The sequence below is a fragment of the Dermacentor variabilis genome, chromosome 10, assembly GCF_050947875.1.
Source record: "Dermacentor variabilis isolate Ectoservices chromosome 10, ASM5094787v1, whole genome shotgun sequence".
Lineage (NCBI taxonomy): Eukaryota > Metazoa > Arthropoda > Arachnida > Ixodida > Ixodidae > Dermacentor > Dermacentor variabilis.
This window is the reverse complement of record NC_134577.1, coordinates 97,749,000-97,768,931: the sequence shown is the minus strand read 5'-3', so window position 1 is coordinate 97,768,931 and position 19,932 is coordinate 97,749,000. Positions and strand designations below refer to the sequence as shown.

At 44.5% G+C, this 19,932-nt stretch overlaps 2 protein-coding genes across 2 annotated transcripts in view; one reads left to right on the top strand and one right to left on the bottom strand.

The window, feature by feature from the left end:
* LOC142560833 (uncharacterized) overlaps positions 1-19,932 on the top strand; it is a 145,577-nt gene that overhangs the window by 112,283 nt on the left and 13,362 nt on the right. The gene's annotated exons all lie outside the window — the stretch shown is intronic.
* The window catches only part of LOC142559836 (uncharacterized), a 51,484-nt gene that overhangs the window by 20,118 nt on the left and 11,434 nt on the right, over positions 1-19,932 (bottom strand). The window contains exon 3 of the mRNA XM_075671511.1: positions 15,465-15,778. Within this exon, the coding sequence (XP_075527626.1) occupies positions 15,465-15,778 (314 nt within the window). The remainder of the gene's footprint in view (positions 1-15,464; positions 15,779-19,932) is intronic.

Sequence of the window (19,932 nt, the reverse complement as noted above, 5' to 3'; positions counted from 1 at the left end):
GACGATAATGGGAGAGAGAATACCGTAGAAGGATTTCAAATCCCCCAAGTAGTGCCGCAAGAAATAAAGAAAGCCTTGGGAGCTATGCAAAGGGGGAAGGCAGCTGGACAGGATCAGGTAACCGCAGATTCGTTGAAGGATGGTGGGCAGATTGTTCTAAAAAGCCTGGCCACCCTGTATACGCAATGCCTCATGACCTCGAGCAAGCCTGAATCTTGGAAGAATGCTAACACAATTCTAATTCTTTAGAAAGGGGGCGCCAAAAACTTGAAAAATTACAGACCAATCAGCTTACTGTCTATTGGCTACAAACTATTTACTAAGGTAATCGCAAATAAAATCAGGAGTACCTTAGACTTCTGTCAAACGATGGACCAGGAAGGATTCCGTGAAGCTACTCAACCATAGGCCATATTCCAACTATCAATCAGGTGATTCAGTTGAAACCTCAGCACTCATGCAGGCATTAAGGAAGCAGGGTGTAGACGACCCCAAATAAAGATACTGAAAGATAAATTGCAGCTCCAGGGCCACCATCGTCCTCCATAAAGAAAGCAACAAAATCCCTATAAAGAAAGGCGTCAGGCAGGGACATACCATCTCTCCAATGCTATTCACAGCGTGTTTACAGGAGATATTCAGAGACCTGGATTGGGAAGAATTTGGGGTAAGAGTTAATGACAACAGGGATTTACGAAAGGGCAGAAGAAGATACTTCGCAGTGATTTCAGCATACCGGCGAAGAAAGACATTCCGTAAAGTCATGGAGACATGACGTATTGAGAGAATTTGATTGGGAAGGATTGGGGATAAGAGTTTATGGAGAATACCTTAGCAACTTCCGATTGGCTGATGATATTGCCTTGCTTAGTGACTCAGGGGACCAATTAGAATGCATGTTCACTGACCTGGAGGGGAAAGGCAGAAGGGTGGCTCTAAAAATTAAAGGAATGCATCTACTGAAAGCAGGTAGTGACCGCGGATCCGGGTCATGAGACTGAAATAATCAGAATAATACTAATGGGTTGGGGTGCGTTTGGCAGGCATTCTCAGATCATGCACAGCAGGTTGACATCATCCCTCAAGAGAACAGTGTATAACAGCAGTGTCTTACCTGTACTCACGTACAGGGCTGAAACCTGCATGCTTACGAAAATGGTTCTACCTAAATTGAGGACAACATGACGAGCTATCGAAAGAAGAATGATGGGTGTAACGTTAAGGAATAAGAAAAGAGCAAATTGGTTGAGGGAACAAACTGAAGGTAATGTCATCTTAGTTGGCATCAAGAAAACGAAATGGGCATGAGCCGGACATGTAATGAGGAGGGAAGATAACCGATGGTCATTAAGGGTTACGGACTGGATTCCAAGGGAAGGGAAGCACAGCAGGGGGTGGCAGGAAGTTAGGTGGGCGGATGAGATTAAAAAGTTTGCAGGGACAACATGGTCACAATTAGTACGTGAACGGGGTAGTTGGAGAAGTATGCGAAAGGCCTTTGCCCTGCAGTGGGCGTAAGCAGGCTGATGATGATGACATAAATATGGGGTCAGGCAAGGAGACACAATCTCTGCAACGCTATTCACTGCGTGCTTGGAAGAAATACTGGGAAGGCTTAGGAGTAAGGTTCAAGAGCGAATACCTTAGCAACCTTGGATTTGCCGATAATATTGCTCTATTCAGCAACACTGCAGAGGAGTTACAACAAATGATTGAGTACCTTAAGAGAGAGAGTGTAAGAGTGAGATTGAAGATTCAAATGCAGAAGACAAAGATAATGATGAATAACCGGGCAAGGGAAAAAGAGTTAAGGATCGCCAGTGAACCTTTAGAGTCTGTGAAGGACCTAGCTCAATTAATAACACAAACCCTGATCATGAGAAGGAAATCCATAGAAGAATGAAAAAGGGTTCGATCGGATACGGCAAACATTGCCACCTCCTGAATAGAAAGAAGCTTACCGTTATCATCGAAAAGGATGGTGTATAATCAGTGAATTTTACCGATTCTGACATATGGGGCAGGCACTTGAGGACAAGTTAAGGACAGTGCAAACAGCGGTGGGCGCTTGTTGGAGGCGGTTCGCGCAGGACAGGGGTAAATGGAGATCACATGGAGAGCCGTTTGTCGTGCAATGGATCTAAAACTGCAATAGTAATTAGCAAATTTTTCTATTATTCGTTGATTTCTTATGTGAGTCTCGTCTGCTACTTTGAGTAATGTAGCTCAAGAACTGCAATTATGCTATCTGCCGCAGGTGATATTTAAAAATTTTGTATGGTCTATGGAAACCGCTCTATACTATATGGTGCTTCTGTGAAGACTGACATTCTTTTAAACATCATCTGTGGCAGGTAGCACGATTGTTAGACCTTTAGTTGCATTGTGGAAAGAGGCAGACGTTATAATGAGAAATTCGAATGCGCATAGACAAATTTACTAAGTGCAGTAATTAAATTTTTAAATATGGACTTAAGGTGCATATTGCAATGCGCAAAATTTATTCAGCAAAACTGGAAGGCATATCCACTTAAAAATAATTTTGTGGATGACACCATTTTCGAGACATGCACCATCAAACATGCCGCAAAATTGTACTGAGAGTACACTTTTTTGACAGAGCCAAGTTTCCATGCACTGTTGCTCGAAAGTAACTATATAGTAACTCGAAAGTAACTATATATATATATATACATATATATATATATATACATATATATATATATATATATACATATATATATATATATATACACATCTATAAATAAATCTTCTTTTCACACTAACCGCAAAGGCACAAATTAAAAAAAAAGGAGATGAGCGTTATAACAACATTTTAGTAGCCGCTCAGCCGAGGGTCCGACCTTCCTCATGCTGGACCCTCGGTTGACACTTTACTAAAATGTTTTCGCAATGTTCGTCACCTCTTTGCCTTCGCAATATATATATATATATATATATATATATATATATATATATATATATATATATATATATACATATGGAGAAGAGCAACGGAGGGGCAAAATTTTTCTTAGTCACAATCCTTAAGCGAACACAGACTGAAATAACAAAATAAACTGAGCACGATAAACCTCGAGGATACATTTTGCAGCAATCTTAGCTGTTTAATACTATTTCTATGAAAACTCTAATTAGAGATACCGCCTCTACAACCGCTGACGTCATCATAAGTATTCGTCGCCATATACTCTGGAGCTGGTTTTGTGGCAATGGCCATTGTAACACGGACGCCATTATGTTTATCAGGTGACGTCCGTGGGTAAGGGTGTGCAAAATAAAGGCCGTGAAGACGTACTTCGCTGCACCTCCGTAGTTGATAATGGACGAAATGGTGGTATAATATTGAGGCTGCATGTGTAAGAAAAAATTAAAACACAACATTGTCAAACATTGGTGCTAAATTACCAAACTGCATCTATCACGAAAAGGCTTCAAGTGCTGCTCCAAACAAAAAGCCTTACTCGTTATGACAGACGGTAGCAACACACTGTAATACAGCCGCCATTCTGGTATCTTTTGCTGATAGTCTTGCTGTCAATTTAGTAATTCCATTTCTAAAGATTATCTATAAACCAATTCCACATGCATTACTTACAGGATATCTCCAGTAGAATATATTTTTGTGAATGAAAGCTCATCGACAGGAGTAATAGAGAGCGTAATTGTGCAAGTATGAGGCCCATGAAAGCGACCTTGCGCCTGACAGCAACAAGCGATGTGATAGGAGATAACTATCACGTTCGCTCATCGCCTACAAGTCATGCGCAATGCGAGCGACGATATTGAGCAACGTCTCCCCGATGTTGCCGGCATGCGGGCACCAATATACGCGCTAAACTAGCGTGACGTGTGGTTTATTATTACGAGTTGATATATTTTACTATAAAAAGCAGCATAAAATACTTCTGACGGGTCTTGCAGTAGTTTCTCATTCTTGCAGGTACAAAATTCAATAGCTTGCTCGTTCCGTGCGACAACCGATAGTATTTGAGTGATGTACATCCAGTTCCGGCTCCGCGCTATTGGCTAGTCGCTCATAGTACTTCTGGGCGACGAGCGACGAATTCTAGATATGCAGAACCGAGCGATTGAGCGACAAGAACGAACGATCTGTTCAAGCGACAGCTTGCTTTGTCTCTCGAAGCCGTCACGCAAAAAATTGCTCGCATGGGTTTTTTTAGCCTGTACACTGACAAGGAAGGTGACAGCTCCATCTAGGTTCAAGATACATCACAAAGACAATGCCTCTCTGAGAATTTAATGCGAAATGCAGCGTTTTCCTCGAATATACATTAATGTGGTGGGCAAATTCCTTGCGAGCATCATAATGGCCAACTTTAAAATTTCTACGTAAAGTAGCTGCAGTTTGTCATGGCCCTTATGGGCTCTCTTTTAGTTAGGTGAAATGGTACACTTGCAGTTGCATAGTGTCGCAGCTGCCCCCCTCACCCTAGATGATTGACTTTCCCACTCTCTGCTCCTCGGGGTTGCAACCACACATACAAAGTGCCGAGACAAAGGTGCAAACTTTGTGGTGTTTCAGTGCGAAAGCATTACATGCCCCATTACGCAAAAATCCGTCGATGAGGCAGAAAGACGGTATCAAAAATAACCGAAGTTGCAAAGAGTAAAAAGTCGCTACAAAATTCTCGGATTGAGGTCAAATGTCAAAGCGAAGTTCTCAGCGTTCTCAGCGAACAATGTAAATTAATGGCTTTGAAAATAAAATTGCGGAAATTGTATTCTAAGGAAGAATCGAACCCGCGCCTTCAACGCGAGACGACCTCACCTTCCTGACGCCATCGAAGCCTTTTTTTTACTTTATTGAAAGAATGAACTGCAGAAACACAGAATAGCCCCACTGCAGCTTCACGGTTCTCGAACACTAAATGTGTGCCTAGCGTAGGCTTCAGTGCATGCGCCACGAAGCAACCAATGTGAAGGAGCTGGCACGTCATGAGTGTGTGAAAAAGTTACAGTGACGTTGTACTTCGTGAACACAGGTTACATACACACAAGCGTATGGACGCTGTGAACATGCACAGCAAGTACCACGGCGAGAACACTAACCTTGTGACGGCCTTGTGACTGGCGTCCACGTTTGCCCTAGCCGGGCACTTCTGTTAAGAATAATGCGTGTACGGACAAGCTAAAGCTTTCTAGTATTTGTCAAAATGAATATTTCGCGCTCAGCGCATAGTTATTGCATTCTGCAAAGCGCCAATGTTAGCCGCTATCATCATTAGATTACCGTACGCATCGAACGGCGCACGCAGTTAAAACGTCTTTCGTCATCGCGGTAAGTACGGTAATATAGTACCGTTTACCGCACTTACCGTACCGCAATACAGCGCTGCTAAAGCTCTCGATTCATCTCGATGGTACGACGTCTACTATGCCTCACGGAATGCGCCCATTGCGTGAGAAGCACAAACGGAAAGAACGCAAACGGGGCGCTATTCTTCCGCGCCCCACGGCGACTTCCTTCTCCGGCGCTAGCTTGCCTCGCGGCGACACACATCGCCGATTTCACAGTCGGGGCAAGTACGCGTGCGTGTAGAAGCATTAATGTATAATGGAAGGGCACTGTGCAGTCCACCAAGTTGTGAGCTCCTCGCGGGCAAGCGTTGCGACGCGCTCGCTTGCCCGGGAGTTTACATTTGTCGTTACCGAGACGCACAAGGCGTTTCCAAGCAAAAAAAAGAGAGTGTTATTAAAAGGTTTAGAGATGGTTATTAAATATGTTCTCATCTTACCAATGTTGTATCGTTAGGTAGCTAGGTCAGGTGGCCACACGCACCGAGCCACACTCGGGGCCCTCCGTTCCAGAAGAACAGCCACCACTCCAATCGTCTTCGATCAGATCTCTCTGCTCCTTGACACCACCAGCCTTTTTATCGAAACTATGACACCATGTATGACATAACCGATTGCATAGCAAACAACACAACATACACCTTCCTTTAAGAAAAAAAGAAACTTGAACACTTAATAGTCTAAGCGGTCACAAAGTCACTCAGCCATGCTGGAGGTCGGCGGATTCTAGTTCTGCCCTCTGACTGTGTTGTAGCACTCATGGATGTCGATGGGGACTCTAGTTGATGCTCCTCTTCTCTTTTCTCGTTCTCTGCTAGATCTGTTCGTTCTGTGGTGTTGAGAAGGCCAGGGTGCTCATCTGTCATAATTTGAGGCTCAGGAACAACAGGCATATGGCATGCCAGAGAGCCACAGGAGCTGCTGTTGTCAACAGCGAGCCTTCTTGATGACCTGTGTACGGCATTTTAGACAAGCTCTCGGCATCCCACGTGTTCTTCTTGTCTTCCAGGGTGAAAGCACTACTTCCCTTTTTACACACTATCTTCAGGGGTTCGCTGTATGACAAATCACCTTTCCTAGGAACGTTGGCACTTTCGCCCCTCTCTTTCGATCTGTATACTCCTTGCTGCTCATTTGTTTATCCCTCACCCTCTTCCGTAACTGGGCAATTTCTGGTGCCGGCTTGTAACAAAAAGCTGGGCTTGGGGATAAGCCTACTATGTCCAACATGGTGCGTGGATCGCGTCCATGCAAGAGGCAAGCTGGTGGGACGCCCGTTGTTGCACGTGGTGTGCTGCGATAAACAGCCAGGTACTTCAATACTGCTGTCTCAATAGGCTGATGTTCCAAAACTGCAAGCTCCACGTAGTCTTTAAAGAACATGTTTAAACGTTCCACCTTTCCGTTACATTGAGGATGATAAATCGATGAGCAAGGGTGCCTTATTACGTGCTTTACTAGAAAATCCTCGAACAGGGTGGACTTCAGTTGCGGTCCATGATCTGCTAATATCTCGTCTGGGTAGCCCTCTGTACTGAACCCTGCTGTCAAGAATCCGATTACAACATTAGATGTCACGCTTGAAACAAATGATACCTAGTGCCACATGTCCAGCGCTAGTTTCTGCCAAGCACGCTCAGGTAGCGGAATGGGTTCCAGTGGTGCTGCTGTGGGCTTCGCTGACTTATCTGCCGCTTGAGAGGCACTGCAAGACGAGATTGCCTGCTTTACTTGTTTGTCGAGTCCTTGCCACAAATACTGCGTGCAAAGCCTCTGCTTTGTGCTCACAATTCCGTAGTGACCTTCATGCCCGGACTCCACGAACGTTGATGTCAATGCAACTGATATGACCAGGCGCTGATCGCGCAACAGAAGGCTGTCCATAACTGCCAACTCATCCCGCACGTAGAAAAAGGTCCGCAACTCAGGCTGAAGACTGCATATCGCCGGCCACCTAGGTGTGGCATAAGTTATCATCTGCTCTAGCAGCAGCTTGCTCTTGTTCTTGTGTGTTTGACAGACGCAATCGTGATGTACATCAAAATTGTAGTACAGAAGACATGCCGACCATCTTGCAATTTGGGTATACCGGTGGCCAGTGCCCCGGGATGAGAGGAGGGTAACCAGAGCTTGACGGTCAGTTCGTAGCGCGAACTTCCTTCCCCAAAGAAAAGCGTACCAGCGTGCCATGAACGATGATTGCTTTGTTGGCTTCACAAAGGTCAACACAAAGTCGAATGCTGCCGCTTTTTTTGGACCCCTAGCGAATCCAAGTCTGAACGCGGAACAAATAGTAATATAGTCGGAAGAGTCGACCAAGAACTTGGGAAATGGCCAAGCAAAGAGTGGCAACATAGTGAGCTACTAAGCATTATAACGACAGAAATACGGAAAGAGAAGTAACATGTTCGTTCGAAACGAAAAATGAAACCAAAAAGCTGGTGGAACAGGGAGATTCGAGAAGCGATCGCCGAACTACAGAATGCATCCCGAGAGCACAGGCAGGCGAAGAAGGCGCAGTTGCCGCAGGATGCAGTAGCCAGTAAATGGGAAACATACGGGGAGAAAAAAGTCTATGGTTCAAATACTGGTGCAAGCAAAGATAAAAGGTGAAAGTGAACGTTGGTTGTCGAAAATACGTGAGAAAAAGAAGGCCGCCCTTAGAATATTTTGGAACCACATAAAATTATTAGGCACGAAGTCAACAATAATACAACAACATATCCTAGACGAAGATGAAAACAGACAGGAAGGAGAAACTACAATTACATCCGAAAAGTAACAGCAGAATCTTTCCAAAGCAAGGACGAGGTTGTATTTGATGTAAAGAAGAGCATGAGAGAGACTCAAGTGGAAAAGGAGCTGGTGCTGACAAATTTTAATTGAAAAAAAGCCGAATAGAAAATTCCTAAGTGCATACCCACAGGGATAGACGAGGTTCCCGTTAGGCTGACTAATGAATTTGGGCCAAAGAGCAAAGAAGCTCTGGTGAAAGCAGTGGGAAAAGCTTTAAAAGATAGACGAATACCAGACAGTTGGCGACAAAGTAGAATGAATAAAGTGATAAAGGTAAGGGGGAGAAAGATATGATTCACTCGTAGAGACCGTTCACCATTACATCAGTAATATACAGGCTAGCAATGCAGGAAATCAAATTAAAGCTTCAAGCATGGGCAGAGTATAATGGCATTTTGGAAGAACTTCAGAATGGCTTCAGCATAGGTAGGCGTTTGAATGATAACTTGTTTGAAGTGACGATTGCCGATAGCTTTTGAGAGAGATCTACCTAGAAAGTGCCGTTTGCGTTGAAGGGGAAGGAATGAGGAACGAGGAGAAAGTTCATATCAACAAGGAACTGAGGTAGAGTGCCCTTTACTACGCTGCTATTTATGATGTACATGGTGAGGATGGAGAGTACAGTAGTAGAGCAGAAGCTTCCAGGTTTATTTTATGCGGATGACATTGTACACCTAGCTAACAAGCAAAGTGATTTGCAACGTCTGGCTAATATCTCTGGACAGGAAGGCAACAATTTAGGTTTCAAATTTAGTGTTGCAAAATCAGGTGTTATGGAATTCAACGAAAACAGTGAACAGACAACGGCGATACAGGGCCAGGATAAACCTCGGGTAACACAATATAAATACCTCGGTATATGGATAAAAGAAGGCAATAGACGGAAACACAGGAAAAAACAATAACAGTGAAGGGGAAGAGAAATGCACCCATAATGAAGCACAGAGCGCTATGGGGATACAAGAGGTACGAGGTACTCCGAGGTATGTGGAAAGGTGGAATGGTTCCTCGACTTACCTTTGGAAATGCTGGACTAGTTTTGAAGTCAGGGAAGCTCGCAGTACTATTGAGAATGAAGGGCGACTGAGGAATATGGAAGACAGTAAACGGGCTGAGAATGTGTTGAGGTATCTGTACAGGAAAAACATTGAACCACTGTGGAGGAAAAGAACTAGGAAGTTTACCAACAAATATGCGGCCGGTAGGGTGCGCAACACAGCAACAAAGAAGGTCAAGCGGAAAGTCAGAGAGCTGAAATAATCTCATGTGTGGCGGCAATGGAAAAGGAACCTGCCATGAGTAACTACTTAAGAGGAAAAAAAGAAATCAGGAAAGAAAGAATTTATGATAACTCAAAGGGAAGCTCATTAGAACATGCCTTAGAACACGCACCTATAAAGCGAGATATAAGAAGGAAGAAGCATGTGCTTGCTGCGGTAAAGCTAGGGAAACGACGGAGCATCTTTTATTAGAATGGGAAGACCCAGCGGTCGATTTAGGCACCACTGGCCTCCTTGAAGGCCTTGGGTTCAGCGGGAGCAGTGGTAAATATGTCCGCAATAGACATTAGTAAAAAGCGATTGGAGGATTGGTGGAAGAAAAGTAGGGAAACGACTAAAGACGGAGACGTACAGAAGCAGAGTTCGCACTACGGGGTCAGAAAGTGTGGGTGTGGTAGTTCAGTGTTTTTTTTATTATTTCATTGTTTAACCTAGGTAGGACATTAGGCAGTACAAGAGAAAGAGCTTCGTAGCGCAACGCACCGCCCCGTTCCAAAGGGGACGCTCCTAACAGTCAACTATCCATCGCGTGTTTCCAGGGCTCAGTAGCGGCGACGAAAACATGCGTTTTTTGTGCATGCTTTGAGCTTGCTTTTCTTTTCTGGAATGCAGTTTTTTTAAGCTTTAAATAATTGTTCGCTAGCTTTCTTTTTTTTCTCTTGATTTCGTGCGTGCGGGTGTGTTTCCTGTACATTTGGTTTTGCGGGATAGTCACAGCGTCCTCTAGTGCCACGTGTTTCAACACGTGCAACCCTGTGTGGGGTTAAGTCTTTCTGACCTTTAAATAATAGTTTGCAAGTTGCAGGATTCTTAGCCATTAGTGGTTTTACTTACCGTATGCGTTTGGTAGGAAGGTGACAGCGTGGCCGCGTGGTTGAACACGGGCTACAACGTGTCATACCTTAAGTCTCTACGGCATTGATTGTTTTTAAAACCTTGGTGAGAATTATTTTGCGACATTTTAATGATTTAGATCCTATGCGTATCTGTTTTTGCGAGAAGGCGCGTACTCTGTTTTATAGTAATATAGTATGATAGTATGTGCATTAGAAGAAGCCGTCCAACACATGAGAATACAGACAGGAAAGGGGGCAATGCACGGGGGTCCCTCAAGGTAGATGAAGGGAAGGATGAGAATGGAGAGGGAGTCGAGTCAATTCGCACACACTGTAATATCGATGCTAGGCTGCAGAAAATGGAGGCTTTCCAGGAAGATCTTCTCATACAGGTTGAAGAGCTCAAAAATGAGCTAAGTAGGGTGCGTGATGCACGGAAGGTAGTGGAAACAAGACCGGAAGCAGACGAGGAAATCCTGAACACGGCCGCCATTGTGAACGAGAGTGGTCGTGCCAACGGAACGCAGTCCCCCGACGGGACAGGTGAGCGAATGTCAGCGAAGTACGTGGAATGCTTGTAACGTGGCGAGGGAATAGCTGGAAGCAGCGGCACCTTCCTTGAGGCCGCCACGCCAAAAATTCAAGAGCGCATGGATAAATGCCCCCTGTCGAGTCCGAATCATGCGCAAAAGACAAAGGGTTGCGGGGAGAGGCCGGAGATTGTGAAATGGTGATTGATTATCGCGTGCGACTGAAACCTGGCTAGGTGCTCAGAAGCAACTGCGTAGAGAGTGGAAGGCGATAAAACAGTGGCGATACGGACATTTCCAAGGCGGACGCTGTATTCTTTCTCTCACGGAGCAAGCAAAGGCAAAGCTCGAGGAAAATGCCCACGCGCGCGACCTTGTGATAGTAACAGGTGGGCTAAATGACGTCCTAAACAGGAAAACGACAGGACTAGCGCAGCGCTTGTTGAAGGGGGTGAACCGCTTGCGCGAGCTATCTCCTCAGGTGCAGATCGTGGTGTGAACGCTGCCGGAGGTGCCTGTACGTGGCAGTCACGTACAAAGAGTCGTAGTGGCTGCTAATGAGGTGATATGGAAAATCAGCCGTGAGAAAGGCTTCGAGGTTGTCGAAGTAAACAGGAAAGTGAGAAGGAAGTGAGAAGATGTGGTGGTTTTCAACGAGACGGGATCCACTTCAATTACAGGCTTGCAATGAGGTGATGTGGAAAATCAGCCGTGAGAAAGGCTTCGAGGTTGTCGAAGTAAACAGGAAAGTGAGAAGGAAGTGAGAAGATGTGGTGGTTTTCAACGAGACGGGATCCACTTCAATTACAGGCTTGCACGAGAAGTCGGCTGGCGACTTGCTGGTCGCGCTGTTGCTTTTTTAGGGGGCCCATGGGCGCTCAGGAGGCCAGAGTAGGTAGTAATGAAGAGGGCCCCTTAACAGAACCTTAGAATAGCACCGCCATTATAAACAGTAAAAGGAGGACAGCAAGAAAGAGAGCTCGCCATGCAATAGGCTACATAAACACGCAGGGCGGCAGAAGAAAAGAATAGTGGGCAGAGATTGTGGAGTTAAATAAAGAACAAATACGGGTGTATGCGGTTGCAGAAACGCACCTTAGAGGCTCGGAAGAGCCGCCAGTGAATTATATTTGAGAAGGGTGCAACAGAAAAGCCGGAAACAAATGGAGGGGAAGGCGGAAAGCTCACTCATCAATCAGCCAAACGGAAAAGAAATAATTCAAAATGTCAAGAGCACCTTTGGTTATCAGGTACAATGAGTTAGTGGAAGTTAGAGGTTAGTGGAATGCATAAGTGCTGATATTAGGTGTTTCGGGAATTACACTAGAATTATACTATTAGGTAACGTGAATGCCCACATACAGGATTTAGATGGCTATATCGACAACAACGGGAAGTCAATGTTACACCTTTGTGAGCAACATAACCACGTTATCGTGAATACAGGGCATAAGTGTGAAGGAAAAATGTCGTGGGAAGTGGAAAACCGGCTATCAACCATTTATTACTGTCTGGTGACATAAAGAATTCATGATTGGTTGAGAGAAATGGTCATTGATGAGGAAGGGTAACGCAGCATAGGGAGTGATCATAAACTCATCATTTTGAAAATTGGATATGTAGTTGGGAAAGAGAGCAAGGAGTGCAAAATGGCCAGTCAAAGGTTGAACGCTGAACAAATAACACGTACAGTCGCTAGAGTCGAGGAAGAACTGGGAATATGGCCAAGAGTGGAACATTGTGAGCTTCAAAGTGTAATAACGACAGAAATATGGAGCGAGAAACAACATGTTCGTTGGAAAGGAAAGAAACAAACGGAAAAGCTGGTGTAATAGGGAGATACTAGAACCGATCGCCGAATGACCGAAAGCATCCCGAGATCACAGGCAAGCAAAGAAGGAGCAGTTGCCGCAGGATGAAGTAGCCTGTAAATGGGAAATATACAGAGAGAAAAAGTTAGGCAGCAAGTCAACAACAATACGACAACATATCCTAGACGAAGCTGGAAACAAACTGGAAGGGGAAGTGGTATTAAATGTATTCACAAACATAACAGCCGAATCTTTCCGCGTCAATGACGAGGCTGTATTTGAAGAAAAAAGGAGCATGAAAGAGAGAACCAGTTGGAAAAAGAGCTGGTGATGACAAATTTCAACTGGAAGAAAGCCGAAGAGAAAATTCCTAAGCGTACAGCCACAGGGCAACTCGAGGTTCCCATTAGGCTGAATAATGAACTAGGACAAAAAAGTATGGAAGCTCTTTCGAAACCAGCGCAAAAAACCTTCAGAGGAAGGCGAGTACCAGAGTTGGCGACAAGGTAGAAGGAAATAAATATATAAAGGTATGTGGGAGAAATATAGAATTCACTCGTATAGACCATTCATTGTCAATCACATCGCTAACGTACAGGTTCACAATGCAGGAAAATAAATTTGGGCTGCAAGCAATGGCCGAGAATAATAACATTTTGGGATAACAAAAATATGGCATCAAAATAGGTAGGCGTCTGGATGATAACTTATTTGTCCTTACTCAGTGTATAGAAATATCAAGAGTAGAAAGGAAACCATTATATGTGTAGCCTTTTCAGACGTTACACGAGCGTATGACAACCTAGACCACAATATCTTGACGAATATTATGAAAGGGGAAGGCTTAGGCAATAGTTGTTTACAGCTCTTGAGAAATATTTGCCAAGGATATATACCGTTTGAATCAGAAGGGACGAGGAGGAAATTAATAAGAAGGGACGTAAGCAGGAGTGCCCGTAATCCCCACAGCTGTTTATGATCTATAGGTTGAGGATAGAAAGTGCACATACAAACAGGCGGGTGCAGCAGAAGAGCAGCAGCGTCCAGGTTTGTTTTCAGTGGACGACGTTGTGTTGCTAGCTAACAAGCAAAGTTATATGCATTGTCTGGCTAATATATATGGACTGGAAGCCAAGAACTAAGGTCTGACTCTTAGGGTTAAAAAATCAGGTCTTCTCGTATTTGCTGAAAACAGTGAACAGACAGTGTCAATAGAGGGCCGGAAAATACCTCGCGTAAAAGAATATAAATACCTTGGTATATGGATAAACGAAGAGAAATAATATATGGAAGAAACCAATGGTGAAAATAATAGTAAAGGAGAAGAAAAATGCGGCCATAATGAAACAGATCGCAATGAAGATTGTATATATGGTACGAGGTGCCCCGGTGTATGTGAAAGGGTGTAATGTTTCCTGGATTTACATTTGCAAATGCGGTTCTTTGTTTCATTTCATTGGTGCAATTAGGGCGGTACTCTGTAAAAGTCAACCTAGTGAACTGGCCATTTCGGCCATTGCTCATTGGATGGAGCTGTACGAGAGAGGGAAAGACAAGCGACCCTAGCACATCAGCAGCGGCGGAAATGGACAGCCCACTAGGTGGACTCTTAAAGAATACCCCCTCCTTCCCCCTCCTCCCGCGCCTAGGACTCGATGGCATCCAAAGGTCAGTGGGTTCCCTCGCACACGGGAAGACTAAAACTAATCTGTGCAGGATGGTATAGGCTGGACAATTTTTGAAGAACTAATTGGCCCGCCGAGCTGCATTCTTTTTCTCCTAATGTCAACTAAATATCGGCTATCCCCTCTTGCTCTCTGGTCCACGCCACTCGCTTCCTCTGTTTTAACGTTATGCCTTGCATGTTTCGTTCCATTGCTCTTTGTGCGGAGCTTAGATTTTTCTCAAGCTTCTTCGTTAACGTCCAACTTTCTGTCACATTTGTTGACACTGGTATAATCCAATAATTCCACATTTTTCTTTTCAATGATATTGCTAAGCTGCCAGTCAGGATTTTTTATTGCCTTCCGTACGCATCCAACGCATTTTTAATCTTCTGTGAATTTACTTATCATTGTCAGGATCCCGTGAGAGTAATATGTCCTACATCATCAATGTGACCCTGCGTCAATGTTGTTTCCTTGCCTTGCTGTTCAACATTACCTTTGGCTCCTGCATATTATTCTTCAACCCCTCCCTTGCATTGCCTCTATTAAAGTACAAAATGAAATGAAACTGTTGCCGAAGAATACGATGTCATCTGTTAAGCTACGGTTGCCGAGATATTATATAAGCATGCAGTGTATAGCAATGGCAATATTGTGCCTCCTTCGCAGACCCCTTTCTTTAAAGGTAATCTTCTACTTTCCTTGTGGAGAACCAAGACAGCCACGGAATCCTGTGCTTCCATGACTGCTGATATCTCTACTCAATCAAGTCGTGTTTCTTAATGAATGAAAGGCATATACAAAAATTAAGTGTACTTCAAATGTACCTAATTGACTGATTTATGAGAAGCATCTGGTCGATTATAGAATATAAGCACTCGGGTCCTCTTGGTTGAATGAAGTGTTTCCCTGATTATGTTGGAAATTATCTTGGTTCAATACCGAAAGCAAGCTCACGTGTCTTTATTTCCTCATTTCTTTATTGCTTTATGCTGTCGTAAGCTATAGGAACTCGGTCAGTATTCAATATCACAGAACCGCCTATTGCAAAACGAGTAGCAACACTTAAAATGTTTACAGTATTACCCTGTATTTACGTTGTACAATCCATTGTTTCTGTCCACGTGACATAATATAACTTTTTGACTATTGAGCAAATATTTGCGATAAATGTAGGTAACAAGCATGTTGCAGAAATACATACGGTCCCATCGTCGTTCTCCACCATTGACTTCAGGTGCGTAGCTGCTGCAAGGACGCACTGCGTCACCACCATGACGACAGCAGCCAGCAAAGCATGGGCCTCCGGATACTGATAAGGGCCGAATACGAGCAAGGAGGCGAGCGCAGTAGACGCCACTGGATCGGCGTAAGCCACAAACCTGCAGCACCAGCCGTAGATGGCCTCGGCTGTCTGGGGTGTACCCGGCTGCTGCTCTCTGTATATTTCTATTTCTCTCCGCCTGCATGGCCCCAGTGGCCCATGCAGGCGGAGAGCGTTGGGAAGGTTGGCGTCGTCTGAGAATGAAGAAGAACAAAGATAATGTTCCATATAAGTAGAAAATACACTTCGGACGAACAAACATGAAATTGTAAGGTAACAGTGCTGCTTAGCGTTGCTGCCACTGTGTCGAGGCATACGCGCTGTTGAACGAACAAAACAGACAACATACCCCAAGTCCCAAACCAAGGAGGCCCCCTTTTTGTTGTCAGAGCACCGCTTTATGAATCCTGGTGGGCAAAGCGGACGTCGCTCATTGGTGGAACACTGGTCGGGTTCGATGCAATGCCACAAGCACCGTGCTAACATAGTATTGCGTGCGTACAAGCTCGGGCAAAAAACACAGAGCTAGAAAATCCCATTCGACGGAGTAGCTACTTGTCACACGTCTGAATATAACCTGGAAAGTTATCGTGCACCCTTGTGAAGCATGTGTACGCCACTTGTGTCCTAACTATGTGAATGTGAACGTTATTCTCTAGGGGCTCATAGTGATTCTCCAAAAGGGGGCCGGAAATGGGACAACCATAGAGTGTTGCCGGCACTTACTCGCGTACAGATGTTTACTCGAAATAAACGTGCCAGAATTTCAGCGATATAATTACCCCTCCCTTGAACAAGCGTAAATGAGCATGTGAAAATATAAGGTGGAACGTGCCAAAGCAAGACGGGTGGCTATGAGACGCCGTGGGAGCTCTCCAGGCTAAGTTCGACCACCCGAGGTTCTTTAAGGCTCCCAGAAAGAGTGTGACATGAAACGCGCGACCAGCAAGTGCTCAGCAGCGGGATAGACAGAGGTACCCACCGCAATGGGTTAAAGAAAAGCGGAATGGTCACTGCAGTCGAAGAAGCGCGTCTTTCCAATGTTGCACCCCTTTGATCTGCGGGAGAAGTGGTTGATCTTTGCTGCTCCTGGCATCCTCGAAGCACCAGAAGTAGCCCAAGATCAAGGATGTTTCCAGAATCATGTAACAGAGGTAAATTCACATGATTTTATGAAAACACGCTACTCACGAAAAATTGAATATTGGTCATACCAACTATGACGAAGATGCCATATTATATGAACATTACGCGATTCACTGTTAATAAAAGAGGTAAATGTGCTTAACATGAGATTCTACCAGCCGCAATGATGTACTCATGTACTGTTTGTCACACCTCCTTTCAATCTCAACCAAGGGTACTAGCGCCAAATGATAACATGTTAATCTCTCAGAGGAGAATGCGTATACACGATAAGGGCTGCTCTAGACAGATCATTAATTGTATTTGCGGCAGAATAAGAGGAAACGCTCCAGTAATTCTACATTCCCACATGAACAAGGAAGGTTTGATAGTGCGTACCCACACCTACTCGTCTGCAGATTTAGCTGTGGTATACGACATCGTAATAGTGTAAAGGAAACTTCGCATTGCCGAGAGGGACAAGACCGGACATTCCAGGAGAGCGCTAAATGCACGTAATTCCGTGCAGCAAGGAGGAGCTCTTTTTTTGTACCTAGGGCTATTTGTCGCGATCGGAACGTTGGTACCACCAGCAGAGTAAGGGTGGGAATAAAGAAACCCACTGGCCCACCAAGCGCTGCCTTTGCCAGTCCGGATGCCATCTGACTAAGGGCTAGTCCACAATGTTCAGATATCTACAAAAACGAAATTTCTTTTAACATGATGCGGGGTAACCCTAAGGTACTGCTATATCTAAACGCTAGTGGCACCTAGCCGCTCAGGGGAATTCTCGAAATGCTGTCTCGTGCCCACTAGGCAGCATTCGCCAAGAGGCGGCAGATTACACTACGTTTATTAGAATAAACACACAAACAGCTTTTGTCTGGCGTATCGCGGGTTAAATAAGTATAGTCCGCACTCGCACGTTGGAAAGACGCTAAAAAATGCTCCCCAACAAACTTCCGGTCACGTGCCTTATCAGTGTGGGGAATCAGCCAAGAATTGGGCGCTTTGAAGGAAATCGATGAGAAAAAGCTAGAATAACATACCAGGGGAAGACCGTGGTCCTCAAACATGACAAAGTGATCGTGCTAAAATAAATCGAAAGGTAAATCAATCTTGACGATAATTCATTTACTCAGAAAGGCGCCCGATTGGTATCAGGAATAAAAGTGTTTCATCAGTGGGCAAACAGTCTTGTGGTTGCACCCTAACGTGGATGTTTCCAGCTGAAGACATGCTGAGACCAAGCTTGTTTATAGGGACCTCGAGCACCCTTGTTCCTAGCGGGTGAAATCGTCGTCACGCAACGTGGTCAATTGTTTCGGGTTTCCCCGCTTTGTGTGCACAGGGTAAATGCGGCCAAACGCTCCTTGTGGGTGTCGCAATTTAGTGTCGGTACGTGGCAGCGTAACCTCTTTAGTGTAAGCTCTATTTTGCGTGCTGGGCTCCGCTTGCACCCGACTCTTAGCGTCAGTGCTAGCCTGGTGCTGCTCAAGAACTTCGATCCCAAGTACTCCGTTGAGAAACTCAAGTACTTCGATGCCATCGTCATCATCAGCGTCCACCTATTTTATGTCCACTGCAGGACGAAGACCTCTTCCAGCAACCGCCAATTACTCCGGTCTTGCACAAGCTGATTCCGGGTTGCAGTTGTAAATTCCTTCACTTCATCACCTAAATTTTTATGCTTCCCTCGAGTGCCCTTCCCTTCCTTTGGCAGCCATTCTGTAACTCTAATGGTCCACCGGTTATCTCGGAGAACCGAGTGGCCCGCCGAGCTGCATTTTTTTATCCAAATGCGAACTAAATATCGGCTATTCCCTCTTGCTCTCTGGTCCACGCCGGTCGTTTCCTGTCTTTTCACGTTACGGCCTAAATTTTCCTTCTATCGCTTTCTCTGCGGAGCTGAGCTTTTCCTCGACCTTCTTTGTTCTACCCATATGTTGGCGCCGGTATAATGCAATGATTCTACATTTTTCTTTTCAATGATCAATGAGAGTGGTAAGCTGCCAGTCAGGATTTGTTAATTCCTCCCATATGCCCTCCGACCCATTTATTTTTTTTTTTCATTTATACAAGTACCTGCAGCACCACAAGAGCATTATTGCCGGGGGGGACAATTGGAGGAAAATAAACGTGACAAAAAATTGAAACAGCTAAGCACAGGTGGTAAAAGTAACAAAATACGTAACATCGATGAGTTATCTCGACGGCGAAACGGTTATCAGTAAAACTGCCGTGCAAAATCGCAACACAGAAATGGCAAGAGTACACTATCGCATGAAGCGCAATGCCAGCCAAATTATGTTAAGTAAACGGGATGCTCTCAACTCGTTTTACATGCACCAATGCTCTTGGGAATCCTATTCCCTTCTGCGGAAGCATGCGGAATAAATGAATTACGGTACACATAACTACGACAGCGCACTTGAAGAACTTTCAGGCCGTGATCACATCGCTTAGAGATGAGGTGGGGAGGATTATTGTGCAAGATGTTACTTATTCCTGTGAGATCAGAATGAATTCAGAAAATAGTTCTAATTTTGCAGTGAATCGGCGGTGTGCTAGTTTTCCAACCAAGGACTTCTTTACCTAATGTAATACTGCAACGGAAGTTATAATTACCAGAAATAAATCTTCTTGCAGCGCGGTTTTTGACGCGTTCAAGCTTTTCTGTAAGTTTAGAGCTTTGAGGGTCTCATACCTGGCAAGTGTATTCGAGTACCGGACAAACATTTGTTATGTAAAAGTTCTTTTACTTTCTGGGGGGCTTTATAAAAATTATGTTTAACAAGCTGACATTTAGCACTGTTCAAAAGGAAAGACATGCCGCACTTAATGCACCGCACATGAATTTTGTTTAGATCATTCTGCAAACTACTAACATCGCAATCATTTTATACATTCCTGTATATGGCACAATCATCAGCATATAACCTCATTCTACATTCTAGATTGTGGACAATGTCATTTATAAAGACTAAAAATAACAAAGGCCCCAAAACAGACCTATTTTATTCTTCTGTAAATATCTGTCCCATTGTGAGGATTCCCTGCGAGTAATTGTCCTACATCAACGTTCCCCTGTGCAGACTCTCGACGCTGACTCGCGATAATGAATCCTTGTTGCCTTGCTACCCAATTGGACATTGCCTTTGTCTCCTGTATATTCATGTTCCACCCCACCCTTGCACTCCCTCGGTTTTCTTGTGGAGAAGGA